This window comes from Notamacropus eugenii, chromosome 1, assembly GCF_028372415.1.
Source record: "Notamacropus eugenii isolate mMacEug1 chromosome 1, mMacEug1.pri_v2, whole genome shotgun sequence".
Lineage (NCBI taxonomy): Eukaryota > Metazoa > Chordata > Mammalia > Diprotodontia > Macropodidae > Notamacropus > Notamacropus eugenii.
In genome coordinates, this window is record NC_092872.1 from 187,416,451 (window position 1) to 187,431,931 (window position 15,481).

The following is a 15,481-nucleotide window of genomic DNA, read 5'->3' on the forward strand; positions in this document are numbered from 1 at the left end:
CAGATTTTAAAGCAGACTGTAAACAAAAATGGTAACAAGTCAACCTCCTGGGCTTCATTTTGAAAAATACAAGGAAGGAAGGATTCTACAAGGGTGAACACAATGGAATTGTGAGCGCTCCAAGACAAGTCCTTCCCAAGGAAAAATAACTGGTGAAGATAATATTTTCACCCCTTACCTCTTCTCTGAAACCCCTTAATAAAATATTCAAAGTGGAAGCAACTTTTTTTTGTAAAATCCCCTCACCAGGACCAATCCTAGAAAGTACAACCAACCAGTAGGGTTCTGCCCTGAAATCAAACCCGTGGTTTAGAAAGCAGGAAGAGAATTACAGATTCACAGATATTAAATACAGATTCACCATGGGCTCAAGATATGTTACAAAAAAAAAAAAACTAACCTCTTTCTCCAGCCAGTTAAAGAGCTCACAGAGGGCAACAGCATCTTTGATCTATACAAGGAATGATAAAAACAGAGGCATAATCGATGCTGAGAATTTGAAACAGAAAGAGAAGAAAGGGGAAATGCCAACTTTCCGTAAGGCATCCTGGGCAACTAATGGACCACAAAGGAAGCACCCGCCTCTGAAAACGTCTCAGCAGCACCACAAAACTTGTTCCTGAAGAGGAGGGAAGCAACAATAGTTTTATAGGAATGATATAATCAGTAAAGAACTCCTAAGACCCCAAGTCTCCTCTGCTTCCTAGCCATCTCTGCAATAAACAAGGCAAATAGAAAAAATAAATCATTTCAGACACTGGACCAAGACGGAGCATGATGATAATGGAACAGCAGGAAAGCCACAGACTCCCTAAAGAGACCGTGCTGACATAGGGCTCAAGGTCACTACAGAGACTGCTAAACTTAAGGGGGGGAACCTCCCTTGTGGGTCTAGAGACACATCCTAAACCTTTACTCACATGGGCTCTCCTCATGCCTTCTGACTCTGTGGAATTCTTCACAGCCTTCGAGATGCATATTGGGGTATATGGCATGCAGCAGCGGTGTTCCTACAGCAGAAGGCAACATTGGGTTAGAACCCATCAGGGTCATCTCTCTACTAACTGACAGAAAGGACATAAACAATGACCTCTGGGGAGCACAGTCATACACTGAACAACCACTTTGGTGAAGAATTTCTTGTTAAGGGCTGTAATTCTGGCCCTTTATAACTACAAAAGGCTATTACTCTAACACCAATAGGAGACACTAGTCTTTTGTTCATAACACAACACAGTGACTAGTCTTTTGTTCATATTACAAAAACAAAGTAAAATAAAATGAGACATCAAAAAGGAAGGCTGGGCCCCATTAAGGATGCTGTGGAAGCAATTCCTGTGCTGCGTAAGAGGTTGAAGTAAGAGGTTCCTTCTAATTCTAATTCTGACAAATACTCTTAACAAGGAAAACCAGAAAAAGAGGAAGCATGGTGGAGAGCCTTCAGAAAAAGATAAATGGTACAATAAATGGATGTGATTTTTTTCATCATAGTATACCATAGAAGAAACAATGCGGCATAATGAGTATAGGGATGGTCTTAAAGCTAGGAAGAACTAGGATCAAATCCTTCCTCTGACTTTTGGCTGTATGATACTGAGTGAAGGACTTAATCTTTCAATATTCAAAGTAATTCTCTAAGAGTGGAACTTGCAATAAGTTGATGAACTGCACTAGGAGAAGGTGCTTCATCATCCAGAAGTTCCTGACACTAAAGACATCATAGGTAAAGTCCCTAACTCTATCCCTAATGTACTGCAGAGCAAACAGGGAGAAACCATGAGAAATTTAATAAAAAAAATTCTAGGCCTAGCATAGGGGTATGGGAAGGTTACAGGGAGAGACTTCAATTTTCCAAACATCTGTTGGATGGTACTCTTTCTCTGCCAAAAGCTGCAATAACAATTTCTCAACCAGATATAATGAAAATTCCATCCTTCAAAAGGTGGAGGATCCAAGAAGGGGGAATTTGATTATAAGTCTGATTTATAAAGGAAAGAGCTGGTTGCTGGGATGCAAATGATAGGAACGTGAGGATTCATAAACTGTAGAGTTTATGATAAAAGATGAAAAAGAAATGTTACCTGAAGAGACCCATGCAAATACATAAAACACTCACCAACCAACTTCACTTTTCAAAAGATATATATGGAAGATAAAAGGAAAGTGGGCAATGGAATGGATATAAAAGTGTGGCCCAATCCCATGCTCACAGAAGGGACAGGTACTCTGCTGCAGGGGAGATGGGACAATGATAATGGATAATGGAAAGAGAGAGAAGGTAGAACTCCTTAATTTTTATTTGGCTTCTGTTTTCTCCATCAAGGAGAATGACCTTTGGATGGGACATAAAAGAGCAAAAATAGACAATAGGAAGTTGATAACAGGATAAAAAATAAGGAAACAACTAATTGCTCTTAATGAATCAGGTCATGTGAACCAAATGGAATATATCTCTGAGTTCAGGGCAGAGGTAGGCGGGTAGGGATGGGAGGGATTGATGTATGTCTTTGTTGAACCACAGAAAGTAACAGATGAACAGTTATAGAAAATAAAAAAGGTACTATAGGCCTAGAATATGGTTTTGATTTTCCAAAAAGAAAAGAGAACAGAATCTGCAAATCCAAAATGAATGAGCTTGATTGCAATTCCTGAGAAAATTCTAGGATATATTATTAAAGAAATGACTAGCCTCTGTGTGGGAACAAATAATTCTCAAAGGAAGACTTTCAAACTGAGAGAACTGAGGGGATTAGGACAGCAAGCAGTTAATTGTGGGAATTGAGTGAACCACAGTGACTCCAACTTGTGACTCAATTTTGGAGCTAGTTCCCTTTATATTCAATTATGGGTCTAGTCCAAAATTTGTCTTGTGAGAACACTTTTATTTTACTTGAATTTAGCCTTACGTGGTTGGTTGGAAAACGGACCACCTCTACCTGCTGTCAGATCCAAAGACTGATGAAAGGAGTTTTCTCACAAATGTACATCTCAAACAACCTGTATGTCTTATCTGAAAACTGATCCCATATTGATCAATCAGTTATTGTTTCCATGTTCCTTTGACTGTTCACAGACACTTGGGAGGAATGGGATACCTCCTTTTCTGATTTCAAGGAATTATGCCTATTCATTCACCTCCCCTCAGTTTAGAAAGTCCCCAACATTTCCTCCAAATAAAAATCAGATTACATAGTCTTGTATCCTAGTTAATTGTTTTCTTTTAATTAATTGGTCTTATTTGATTGTTTTTAATGTATAACAATTTATCTCCCCCTGCATTTGGGGTCCAGCCCTAAGCAATTTGCTAGGCAATCACCATGCATTGCTTAATAACTCAATATGTTCAGCAGATCAAACTTTTGTTTCCTCAGTCATTTTATCTTTCACCCACCACAACTTTGCTGCTGTTCAGTCATTTCAGTCATGTCCAACTATTCATGACCCTATTTGGGATTTTCTTGGCAAAGATACTAGAGTGCTTTGCCATTCCTTCTCCAGTTCATTTTACAGATGAGGAAACCAAGACAAAGAGGGTTAAGTGATCCGTCCGAGGTCACACAGATGGTAAGCATCTGAGGTCAGATTTTAACTCAGGTCTTCCTGACTCCAGGCTCAACCCTCTATCCACTGTGCCACCTAGTTGCCCCCAAACTACTGGAAATCCTATTAAAGACTGCTTCAGATCACTCAGAATAAAAGAAATACATATAAAAATGACTCTGAAGTTTCATTTCATACCCAGCAAATTGCAGAGATGAGAGAAGATGGAAATAATCAACACTGAAATGGCTGTGAGATAACCTGCATATTAATATTGTGAACTGGTTCAACCCCTCCAGAATGCAAATTAAAATTATGCTATAAAAATTTACTAAGATAGCCAAAACCTTTAACCGAGAAGGCAGGGCACAAAGAAGAGCCTTCTATGCAACAAAATATTCCCTGCAGCAGCAGAAGCAGTGTGAGTGTGTGTGTGAGTGTGTGTGTGTGTGAGTGAGAGTGAGAGTGAGTGAGTGAGTGTGTGTGCGTGCGTGCGTGTGTGTGTGTGTGTGTGTAAACAAAGACCTGGCAGCCAACTCCCTAAGTGTCCATTAACTGGGGAATGGTTAAATACATAGTAATATATGAATGTAACAGAATATTACTGCACCACAAGAAATTGTGAATATTAAGAATTTTTAAAAATATGGAAAGACACATGAACGGACACTGAAGCGCATAAGAAGAACCAGTAAAATAATATGCACAAACAAAACAACAATGTAAATTTAAAGGACAAAGTAAAACTAGATACTGTATCATTATAATAATCAAGCTCGTCCCTGGATAAAGGTTGGGAACATGTAGTTTTCCTTTTCCCTTTTTTTAGGAAAGGTAAAGGACTATTCAGTATGGAATACTGCATATATTGTCAGCCATCATCAATGTGTAGTTTAGTTTTTCCAAACAGTTTTTCCTTTGTTTTTAAATCTTTGTTTAAAAAGGGATGACTTCGTGGAGCTGGGGGAGAGGAAGAGGCATATATTCAGAAATGAATATTATGTCACAAAATGCATGTGTATTTACCTATATACACATATGCATATATATGTATATGCAAATATGTATGTGGACGTGTATGTAATTGTGTGTGTATTGATATGGTATGATATGGTATGATAAGGAAGCAGTAACTACAAAGAGCCACCACGGCTCCATCAAGAACAAGTCATGTCAGACTAATGCTGTTTCCTTTTTTTGGCCAAGCGATTAAACTGGTACGCCAGTTTAATGTGTAACGTAGGTTATCTATGTTTTAGCAAAGCATTTAAAGAAATATCTCAGGCTATTATTATGGAAAAGACAGAAGAATGTGGGCTGCATGACCATACAATCAAATGGATTCCAAACTCATTGAATAGCCAAGCTCAAAGAAGAATCAGTGATAGTTCGATGTCACATTGAAAAGGGGTATCCAGTAAAGTGGACCAGAGAGCTGTCCTTGGGCCTGAGTTGTTTAACATTTCTATCACAGAGTTGAAAATACAGATAGTATTCTTCTCAAATCTTCCAATGAAGCAAATCTAGGAGGGGTAGCTAAAACACAGAATGACAGTGAGGATCTAAAAAAGTCTTAACAGGCTACAAAATTGGGCTAAACTTCATAACATAAAATTTAATGGGGATGAGTGGAAGCTTAAATTTGGACTTAAGAAATCATTATCAGAAGAAAGAAGGAGAGGGAAGCGTTAAGCCAGACAGCAATTCATCTGAAAAAATCTAGTCTTAGTGGACTAATTCAATATGATTTAATAGAGTGATATGGTAGTAAAAAAAAAAAAAGGAATGTGTTCTTGGGCTATATTGAGAGGCATAACTTCTAGGAAAAAGGACAAAAAGGAGGTGATAGTCCCTCTGGACCCTGGACCCTGCATGTCTGGACCCCTGGGTTCACTGGGTACCCTGTTTTAAAGACCCGAGCTTTGAAAAGCTAGAAAGCACCCAGAGAAGCACAACCAGAATGGCGCAAGGGCCCATGGTCTATGAAATAATCAGAGAAGGAACTGGGGATGTTAGCCTTGAGAAAAGGAATCTAAGGGGGAATATAACTGCCTTCAAGTCTTAAAAAGCTGGCATGTGGAAAAGGAAGTCGTTTTGTTCTACTTGGTCCCAGAATGCAAACTAGAGAGTGGATGGGAATTAGAAAAAGGCAAGTTTAAGCTTGAAGTTAACAGAGAAAACCTTTCAAACCACCAGAGCTATCTGAAGGCAAAGCAGGCTTTCTCAGAAGAGAGTTAATTCCATCTCAGTGGAGGTATTTAATTAAAGCCTAGATGAACCCTTAGTGAATATGTAATAATACGGATTCCTCTGATAAATGGTTTGAACTAGATGACTAATAAGGTCACTTCCAGTTCTGAAAATCTCTGATTCAATCTCTCCTTAATCAATCTATTAACAGGCATGAAAGTACCTATTATGCTCCAGGTACTGTGCTAGGAGTTGGGAACATGACTGCAAGAAAATGAAATCATCTTCACCTTCAAGGAGCTTACATTTCATTAGGGGTAGAGAGAGGGGATACTACTTACCCTAAAGCCAGCATTGTGCTAGATTTCTGGTTGCTAACAGTTTATGGAGGCATCCATGAGGATCAGTTCAATGAAAGATCACATCTGATACTTATTTCCCTACCAACGTGAGTCTTTTTATCAATGCACTGAACAGAATGCTCTCCCTGGTCTCAGGAACTGAGTGCTGGTGGGGACTTGCCAGCAAGGCCTCCTATTACTTTCCCTTTCTTTCCCAGGAATGCCAATATAATTGGTGAACCACATTGGATATTGATTATTGAGAACAGACCCTAATAATTTTGGGAAAATTCAAAAATTAGGGGCAAAGAAGAGCCCTACGTGCCTCAAAATATTCAAAGACTTCAGGGACTGCAAAAGTCACCTAGCCCCACACTCTCACTTTGAGGGCTTGCCCAAAGGAAAAATAAACAAATTAATAAAACAAAATAAATTTAGAAATAAAAATAAAGCAAGAACCAGATCTCTCCAATGCCAGTTCATTATACTTTCTACCCAAACTATTATACTTCTTTTTATCATCCAAAATGCTCCTTAAGCCTGAAAGAATTATCTCTCTCATACCCCCTTTGCATGTCACCACCACCCCTTACCCAAGCAGGACAAGGAATACCTCTGTTTAAAAAAAACCAAAAACTTTAACTTACAATATCCAATTGGAATCATTATGCTTTTTTATTTTCACCAAAAGGAAATTAGCTTCAGAAAAAGAGTTCTAACATAATAGAGCAAATAAGATATTTAGTTGGTACAGCAGGTGTCACTATTTCAACAGGAAAAATATTCTAATGGTCACAAAAGGGATCAAAAGTACAAGACATTTCACAACAAAGAACCCTTTTTTTCTTAAGGAAAAAACCTCACAGGTTTAAGCAATAAAGTGCTTTCCCAAGGTTCCTCCTTCCACGACCACAGAGCTTCACTATCCCATGATTTCTCATTCCTCTCCAAACCCCAGCCCTGGGTTACTTTCCTTTCACCTTCTCCACTTGTTTCTATGCTGCTAAACACTCTTAGAGGAAAGCCCCTAATCGCTGCAAATTCATGTTTTTCCAGTCTCATCTGGACCCTCATTGCTACATTCCTATCACACTTTCCTGATCAACTCTCTTTCTTGAATGAACTCCATTGAATACAGTGACTGTTCTAAACCTCTTCTCAAGACAAGCAAAGGCTCTGGCCTCAAACTTCACTGAAAGGGGAAAAAAAGGTCATCCTTCATTTACTCCTTCTCCTCCCCATCCTCCATTACAAATCAACTCATGTGTCATTCCACACACCCTCCCCTTGCTCCAGTCTCAGAGGATGAGGTAATTCTTCTCCTTCCACTATCAATCTCTCCATGATCTTTATCCCTTGATTCAGTCTTTAACCTTTCTTCACCCACTAATGCCTTTCCTTGTGCTTTCAACCATGTCCAATTTTTCCCATCCTTAAAAAACTGATTTGACCCCACCATCCTCCTCAAAGTGTTGTCTGATATCTTTCCTCTCTTTCACAGTCAATGTCCTAGAAAAAAAAAACCTCAACATTTTGTACCTCTGCTTTCTCTCCTCCCACTCAGTTCTCACCCCTTTGAAATCTGGCTTCCTCCTTCTCAAAGTCTCCAATATCTCTTTATTTATCAATCCAAATGGCTTTTTCTAGTTTTTATTCTTTTAGACCTCTCCAAAATTTGATAGTGTTGATCTCTCCCTCTGTCTATCTTCTTTGGGATGTTTGTGATACTGAGCTGTGGTTTTCTTCCTACCTCCCTCATCTTCCCAATCTCCTTTGCAGGATCAACATCCAAATCTCACCCCGTCCCCTATGGGTAGGTATTCTCCAGGGATCTACCATGGGCTCCCTCCTTTTCCCTTTCAGTGCTTTCTCTCAGTGACCTATCAAGAGTCAACGATTATCTCTATGCAGATCACTCTGCTAAATGGTTTTTCATTCATTCATTTCCTCCATTCAGCCCTCTTCTCTCTCCAGAGGTCCTTCATTAACAACTGCCTGCTAGACAACAACTCCTAGTTGTCACCTAGGCATCTCAAACTTATTGTGTCCAAAATGAAATTCATTATCTTTTCCTCTAAACTCATTCCTCTTCCTAACTTCTCTATTTCTATCTTTCCATTCCTTCCAGTCACCTAAGTTTGCAAAGTTGGAGTTGTCCACAAATCTTTTTATTCTCTCTCCTCTACATCCAACTAGTTGCCAGGTCTTTCCTAGATTTCTCTCTCCCATCTTCTTCTCTTTACTTTTACTATAATGACCATCCTACAGACCTTCATCGCTTTTCACCTAGACTATTGCAATGCCTTTCTAGTTGGTAGAGCTAATATTGCAATATCTCTTCTAGTTGAGGGTCCACTAAATGGGCCTCGACCTGGGGTCCAGAATTCACTCATCGCTCCCTTAGCCCACAAATAACATAAAGCCTATGCTGATTCCTCAGTCTTCTCCACAGCTCAATCACTCAGATACCAAGGGCCTGGCACACCCCTCCTCTAGACCCAGGTCCTTTTCAAAAGAAAATATATGCTTGCAAATGAATCCTTTACTCTATTATCTTTGCAGGGTTTGTGGTATTTCCCCATCCCTAGATAGAAATTCTTGCTGGGGGGAGGGAGAGAGCAGGAGAGGGGGTCTGTCATATGTCCCAGCTTCCAGGCTCTTCCTCCCCTTTCTCCTTTGAGTCTAATTTATTTCTAGAGAAATTGGGCAAAACCAGCATTCTGATCTGACAATAGTTTCCAAAGAAACTGATGACTGGACAGCAGAGGGAAAGAGACAATGGGGCTCAGTTCCAATAAGAACTACTGGGGGTCAGGAACCTAAGCACAGTGGCACAACTTGAGGAATGAATAAAGGACTGGGAGCAAATAACACCCACCTTGGGAATGGCCTCGCTTACAGCATAGCTGGCTTTGTCACTGATCCACACCTTGTCCTTTGGGGAGAGGCCAGTGCAGATGGCCTTGAGCTCAGTCAAAATGGATTTGTAAGGAACCACCTGGACTTTAAACTCATCTGCCAGGCTGGAATTGAACAGTAGATGCTCCTTCACATCCGGTGCTTTGGTCCGGTCTCCATCAATAAAGAGCCTGAAGAGCAAGGATGCCAGGAGACAGAAGGAGAGAGACACAGGGAAGGAAAGAGAGGAAGAAAACAGAACGACCATGAGCCAACAAAGAGCACGGCCAGAGAACCTATCAGCCCCACAGAGAGTATAACATACCACTACTTGTACACTTATTATTATTCATGGTTTAGGGGACTTTCTCTTCCTACTGGAGAAAAGCCACAGATGATTTTATACAGTCTGGGGCAGCAGAAGGAAGATATTTCAAACAGGCAGCAACTCAGAGTCCAGTGGTGCTGGCAGGGAGAGAGTGAAGCAGAGAGAGCTCCATGGGGGAGAAGAGCTTTGCCCATTTTACCTGGCCATGTTTAGCATGTCCCTAGACAGTGTTTATACAATCTAGGACTAAGGCAAGCAGGGAGGCAGGAAGGGCAGGCCCAAGAGAAAAACAGGAAAGAAAAGTGAGTAGCTACGTGTTGCATTCACCTGATTGTGTCTGTTCCTATGATCGCATAGGAAAAAAATACTGGATTGTGCTCCACATCAGAACCCCGGAGATTGAACAGCCCTGGAAAATAAAACAGAGGGGCCCCCATTACCTAGTGAGCATGAAATATGAAACCAGTGCCAGGACTGGGAAGAGAAAAGGACTCGGGGAATGGCAGCCAAAGTCCACAGAAAAATAAACGCACAGGTCAAGAACTGCCTACATTCCATGTTGAGCCATTGTGACTCATTGGGGCTTTTTTTACCACACGATGGCGCCCAAACTGTGTCTCCAGCCAGAAGGTTCACAGGTTCCAGGGGAAAGAGGGATAGAGCCTTGGAAGGGAAATCCAGCCAAATGCCTGACAAAGACAGCTAGAATGACTAACTCCCTTGCCTTGCTCTGCTCAGCAGTACCCTCACCCCCAGCTCCTTTCCTCAGGCTCACAACAGCAAGCTGAAGAAGAAACTCCCTCCCCCCATAGGGTAGGGTGGGAGTTTTCTCCCACCAATGGAAGAGTGAAGTCGTCAGAAGAGAGGCTCCTGCTCGTTCAATGAGGTCATAAACAACCTCCAAGGAAAACAAGAAAACAAAGCTAAACACAAACGAAGCCAAGTACAGGCCTTCCTGTAAGTTTCAATGAGTCCCAATTAGAAGTACATACCTGAAAACAGCGAGCTATTGTAGGATATGAATGAAACCAGAACTGAGAAGTGCCACCCAGAATTCTGACATGACACTGACCCCTGGCAAGAGCCTGCCCATCCCGCCCTGCCTTTACCTATCCAGGCAGGCCATTTCTTAGCCTCAGTTTCCCACTTTGTAAAATGAAGGGCATGAAAGAGATGCTGTCCAAGTCCCTTCACACTTCAGATGCCTATAAAATGAGGTTCAGTTCAGTCACTTTTCAGTTGTGTCTGACTCTTCCTGATCCCATCTGGAGTTTTCTTGGTAAATATACTGGAGTGGTTTGCCATTTCCTTCTCTGGCTCATTTTATAGATGAGGAAACTGAGGCAAGCACAGTTAACTGACTTGCTCAGGGTCTCTCAGCTATTAAGTGTCCGAGCCCAGATTTGAACTCAGGAAAATGAGTTCAAAAAATCCTACTCCAGGCCCAGCACTCTATTTACTATGCCATCTAGCTGAGGAGTCTAGGATAAATGGCATTTGCAGTATCTTCCAGCTCTCATATAAAACCATGATCCTGTGGTAAGCTCACTTCACACTTTAGATCCATCTCAGAGAATTAAGGAATTCAACAGTTAGAAGAGATCCTGCAGCCATACATGAATTGGAACAGCTATAACATACCCAACAAACAGTCATCTAGACTTTACATGAAGACCTCCGACGAGAAGAAACCTAGTATCCAGCCCATTCTGCTTGGAGATGGCTCTGATTATTAGAAGTTTGTTTTGATTTTTTTCTGACACTATGCCTGAATTTAGTTCTTTACAACTTCCATCTATTACTCTAAGAGTACTGTTACAAAGCTAACAATTTTGCATGAATTTCTTAACTGCAGAAGATGGAAAGCAGGCATACGTGTTTCAGAGATGGGGGGCAGGGAGGGGAAGGCAGACTTTCTCTTAAGATTAAGATAAAAAGTAAGCTACTCTTCTACTTAACAGAGAGCCAAGGAGAAAGTAAATGGGTCTTATGAGATCCCTTCAAATCATAATCTTGTTTTGGTAAACACAGACTCCAGAATCAGGTACAGACAACTTCAGGGATGAAAACTGACAAATTCCTATTACAGCTTATAGATATAGCCAGAAGTCTCTGTTTCTTGTGGGAGAAATAAATGCCTGTAACACTGGAGAGGAATGGTTTGGACAGAGAATGATTTAGAATACTTAAGCCATATTTTCCATTTTTGGATCTAGTGAACAATGACCAATAGCGGGTAGCTATCACTCACCTGGTTCTTCTTAGCCTCTGAATGGTAATATTAATCCTCCACAAGCTAAATTCCCTCAGGTCTCTCCCACCATGCAATCTTAATAGCCATCTCCTGTATCCGTTTGGTACTGTAATTGAACCATTCTTCATTCCACAGCGTCTCAGTAAGTAAAATGATGTGAGCAAAGAGATTCCAGGGAACCTACAATAAGCTCAAGTAACACACCCAAACAGTGAAATCAGAGTACTCACATGCAATTTCATCCAGGGCGGTGACCACAAACCACACCACTTTTCTCTCTGCCATTTTCACTCGAAGGTCAGCAACCTTGTCCTTCCAGGCTACACCTAAAATATACAAAAGCCCTAAACTTAAGGTCCATTCTTCTAGGAAATCCTCTCATGGCAGAAGTGCTACCATAGTCTAATATAATGTACTAGACTTTAAACTCCAGGGGGCAGAAAAAGTGCAATATCAAATCTTCCACAATTCCACCAGCATCCAACAAAATTTCAATTTTGGAGAAAAGGGAGCTTTTTTTTAGCCCAAGAAAACAGGAAAGATGAGTTCTACTCATCCCTGTCCTTTTCCATTACCCAGTGGCTGTACAAACAGACAGATCAGGTAAGTTTTACGATACTCTGTTTTCCAGTTATTTTCAAGGGAAACTGACAGCATTGCAGCAAAGGACCTTAGGGAGCTTTCTCTCCTGACAAAGCTTTTTCTAGTGGTTGGTAAAAGAGACAATTCTTTGCCTCATTTCTTACCTAGCCTTAATCACAGATAAACTGAGACCCGGGAAAGACCTTAACTTAAAAAAGCCAACATCTTCTACTGCATCCAGGGCCATCCCCAGTCGTCCTGATCTATATTTGGACCCAGATAACTCCTGAGGAGTGAAGCTGGTGACTGTGCACAGCCTTGCCTCACTTAAATCCAATTCACTTGAAAGTCATGACAAAAATCTTCCTGATATCATGGTCTTCTTCAAGGACAAAAGACAAATAATAACAAATGATACTCAGTTACATTCCTCTATAAAATGGAGGTAATGCCTGAAAGTCTTGAAGGCCAGATGACAAACTGAGTTCCTATCTAGCTGTAACAATCTCTAGGATTTCCATTAAGACTGATACTAATGAAAACACACTGCAGGCCTCTCGAGCTGATGTCACTGGGGAGGGGAGTCAGGTACTAGAGGCATGGTAGAACTAGAGTTAGGAGACATGACTTTAGATCTGGAGCCTTACTGTACAGCCATGGGCAAATCACTTAAAATATCTAAGCCTTAAAAATGGGAGGTTTCATATATAACTATAGTGAGGCAGGAGCATGATACTAAGGAAAGAATAAGATCTCTTTCATCAGAAGGCCTGAGTTCATATCTCAGCTCTAACACTTCTATGTATGTGGCCTTACATAAGTTAGTTAACCTCCCTATGTCTCAGTTTCCTCATCTATAAAATAAGAAGACTGGACAGAATTCCTCTGAAGTCCTTCCTACCTCTAGAACTATGAGATCCTACAATCTCCCCATTAGATTGTGAGCTTCCCCTATAATTCTCCCCATTATATTATAAGTCCCTCAAGGACAGGGACTATTTTTTGCCTTTTGTTACATCCCCAGCACTAAGTACAGTGTCTGACACAGACTAAGTGATTAGTAAATACTTATTAACTATGAAGCCAAAGCAGGAATGATATACTCAGAGAGAGGAGAAGGGTAGAGTTATTGTTGTCTGCCCTTCATTTTCAAAGAGGACCAATTACATCATGAGGTGATGTCCTGACTTCAATGTGAGTAAGATTAAAGTGAGGCAGGATAGCACAAAGTCATCAGCCTCACTCTCTCTTCCACAATCATCAAAGTCCGACAGCAGGACCAAAGTCAGGATGATTGATGATGGCCAAGGATGCAGTGGATGACCTTGGTGTCTTCAATGTGTAACCAAGCTCTAAGTCCTCCACGGTGCCTGCTTCAGTCACTTCCATGACCATTGGAACAAATTGTTCTCATTCTCAAATTGCCCATTTCACCATGCCTGACATAGCCTTCACGTGCTTGGCAAAGACATTCCCCTAACTCATCAACAGGTTTGAGTGCTGTCATTTACCTTCAACCTGGTTTAACCCATCTGTCAGGGTGTGGTCACTGGGCATGCTACAGCTTCTTGGAGTCAGTATGACATACACACCAGTTACGATCTTCCAAGGGATCACAGAAGCACTGATTTCATATTAAAAGAGTTCTCAGAGATCACATAATCCAAATATCTCATTGAGGAAACTGAGGTCTCTGAGATAAATTGAAAACCTCTGGGGATGAGAACCAATGACATAATGAAACTTATACTTTACGTGGAAGATGATTGGAGAGGAGAGAGAAGTGATACAGAAAGCCCAACTAGGAGACTACCACAATAGGACCTAAACTAGGCACTGACATCTAAGAAAAGAAAATGGAAGCAAAAAATGTAGAGAGGTAGGAACCAGAAGATTCAACTGATTAGGGGTGGTATGATGGGGAATCAGAAGTTGAAAATGACTCTGAAATTAAGAACATGAGTGACTATAAGAAGAGTGGTGTCTCCAGGAAATAAGGAAGTCTGGAAGGAGGGAAGAGTTCAAAGGAGAAGGATAATGAATCCACTTTTGGACATAGTGTATTAAGTTTGAGATGTCTACAGGATATCCAGTTATAAATGTCTAATAAGGAGTTAGAGATGTAATACTGAATCTCAGGAAAGACTAAGGCTGCACATATATAGATCTAGTAATTATCTACCTAAAGTGAAATTAGACCCCTTGGGGGTTGATGAGATGACTAAGAGAGAACAAAAGTCCAAAGCCTAGGGATACACTCCTGCATAAAAGGCATGACGTGGATGAAGAACCAACAACGAGACTGAGGAGTGGACACACTGGTTAGGAAGAGAGCCAAGAGGAGAGAATATCCAGGAAGACAGAATGGTCAACGGTGTCAAAGGCTGGAGAGAAGTCAAGAAGGTTGAGGACTGAAAGAAGGTCATCAGATTTGGCAGTTAGGAGATAGCTGGCTTTAGAAGAGAGTAGTTTAAGATAAGTGATGAGTTTGGAAGTCAGACTACATGGGGTAGAAGTGACATAGGGCAATACTTTGAGGAGGAAGTTGGTGAGTAACCACAGTTAATAATTCCTGGTAAACTGCTCTGTTAAAATTATATCTGTTCCTATTAGGCAGGTGCACAGTCGGATATTACAAGTATCTGTACCTCTCAAAAGGACTAGCTGCACTCTCCAGAAGCGCCCTCTCCAATGCAGTAAGTTTCCTACCAAGCCTTCAACACTGAGATTTGGGGCATTTGTCAGTTCTGGAAGGAAAGTCAACTCCCAGCATCTGTCACTACTTGTCAATAAGTTTGGTGTTTTCCAGTAGGGCAGGCATTTGGGAAACAAAATTCACTACTACCCACCTTTCCCTCCTCTAAACCACTGTTGGGAGTCAAGGCTCCAGAAAATAATCAAAACATTCACAGAGAAAATGTCAACCTAACCCTGTGTCACTGGGCTTGTACACCAAGTACCTAATGACCCTCCAAGGGTATAGAGCAGAAGAAGAAACTGGGGGTTCTACTATCTTGACAAAATGAGGATGGAATGCTTTTTAAGACACTAGCCAGGAGACTGGTCTTCCATACTATCTTCCCAAGACCCCTTCTGGGCAGTGTGCCTAAATTCCACAATCTACCCCACCTCCCTTTACATTTCATAGCTAAAATTCCCTTCCCTATAGCTTGAGTTTCACTCCCTTGGGGCTAGCTGATTCACAAGCTTTACCTACAAATTCTTCACTCACTATCTACTACCAACACTAACTGGTTGTGAGAGCTACCCTTCCTCCTTCTCCCCCTCTACCCCCAACACAAAGTCTCCAGCTCACAATCTAAAATTTGAAAGGAGAAAAATAGTAAG

The 15,481-nt window shown here is 41.0% G+C and overlaps 1 protein-coding gene across 8 annotated transcripts in view; it reads right to left on the minus strand.

The window, feature by feature from the left end:
* The window catches only part of XPNPEP1 (X-prolyl aminopeptidase 1), a 63,071-nt gene that overhangs the window by 14,836 nt on the left and 32,754 nt on the right, over window positions 1–15,481 (minus strand). For all 8 annotated transcript variants that reach the window (XM_072621837.1, XM_072621800.1, XM_072621850.1 and 5 more), the window contains 5 exons: window positions 11,782–11,877; window positions 9,625–9,706; window positions 8,950–9,160; window positions 921–1,010; window positions 401–451 (listed from right to left, as the gene is read on the minus strand). In XM_072621837.1, the coding sequence (XP_072477938.1) occupies window positions 401–451; window positions 921–1,010; window positions 8,950–9,160; window positions 9,625–9,706; window positions 11,782–11,877 (530 nt within the window). The remainder of the gene's footprint in view (window positions 1–400; window positions 452–920; window positions 1,011–8,949; window positions 9,161–9,624; window positions 9,707–11,781; window positions 11,878–15,481) is intronic.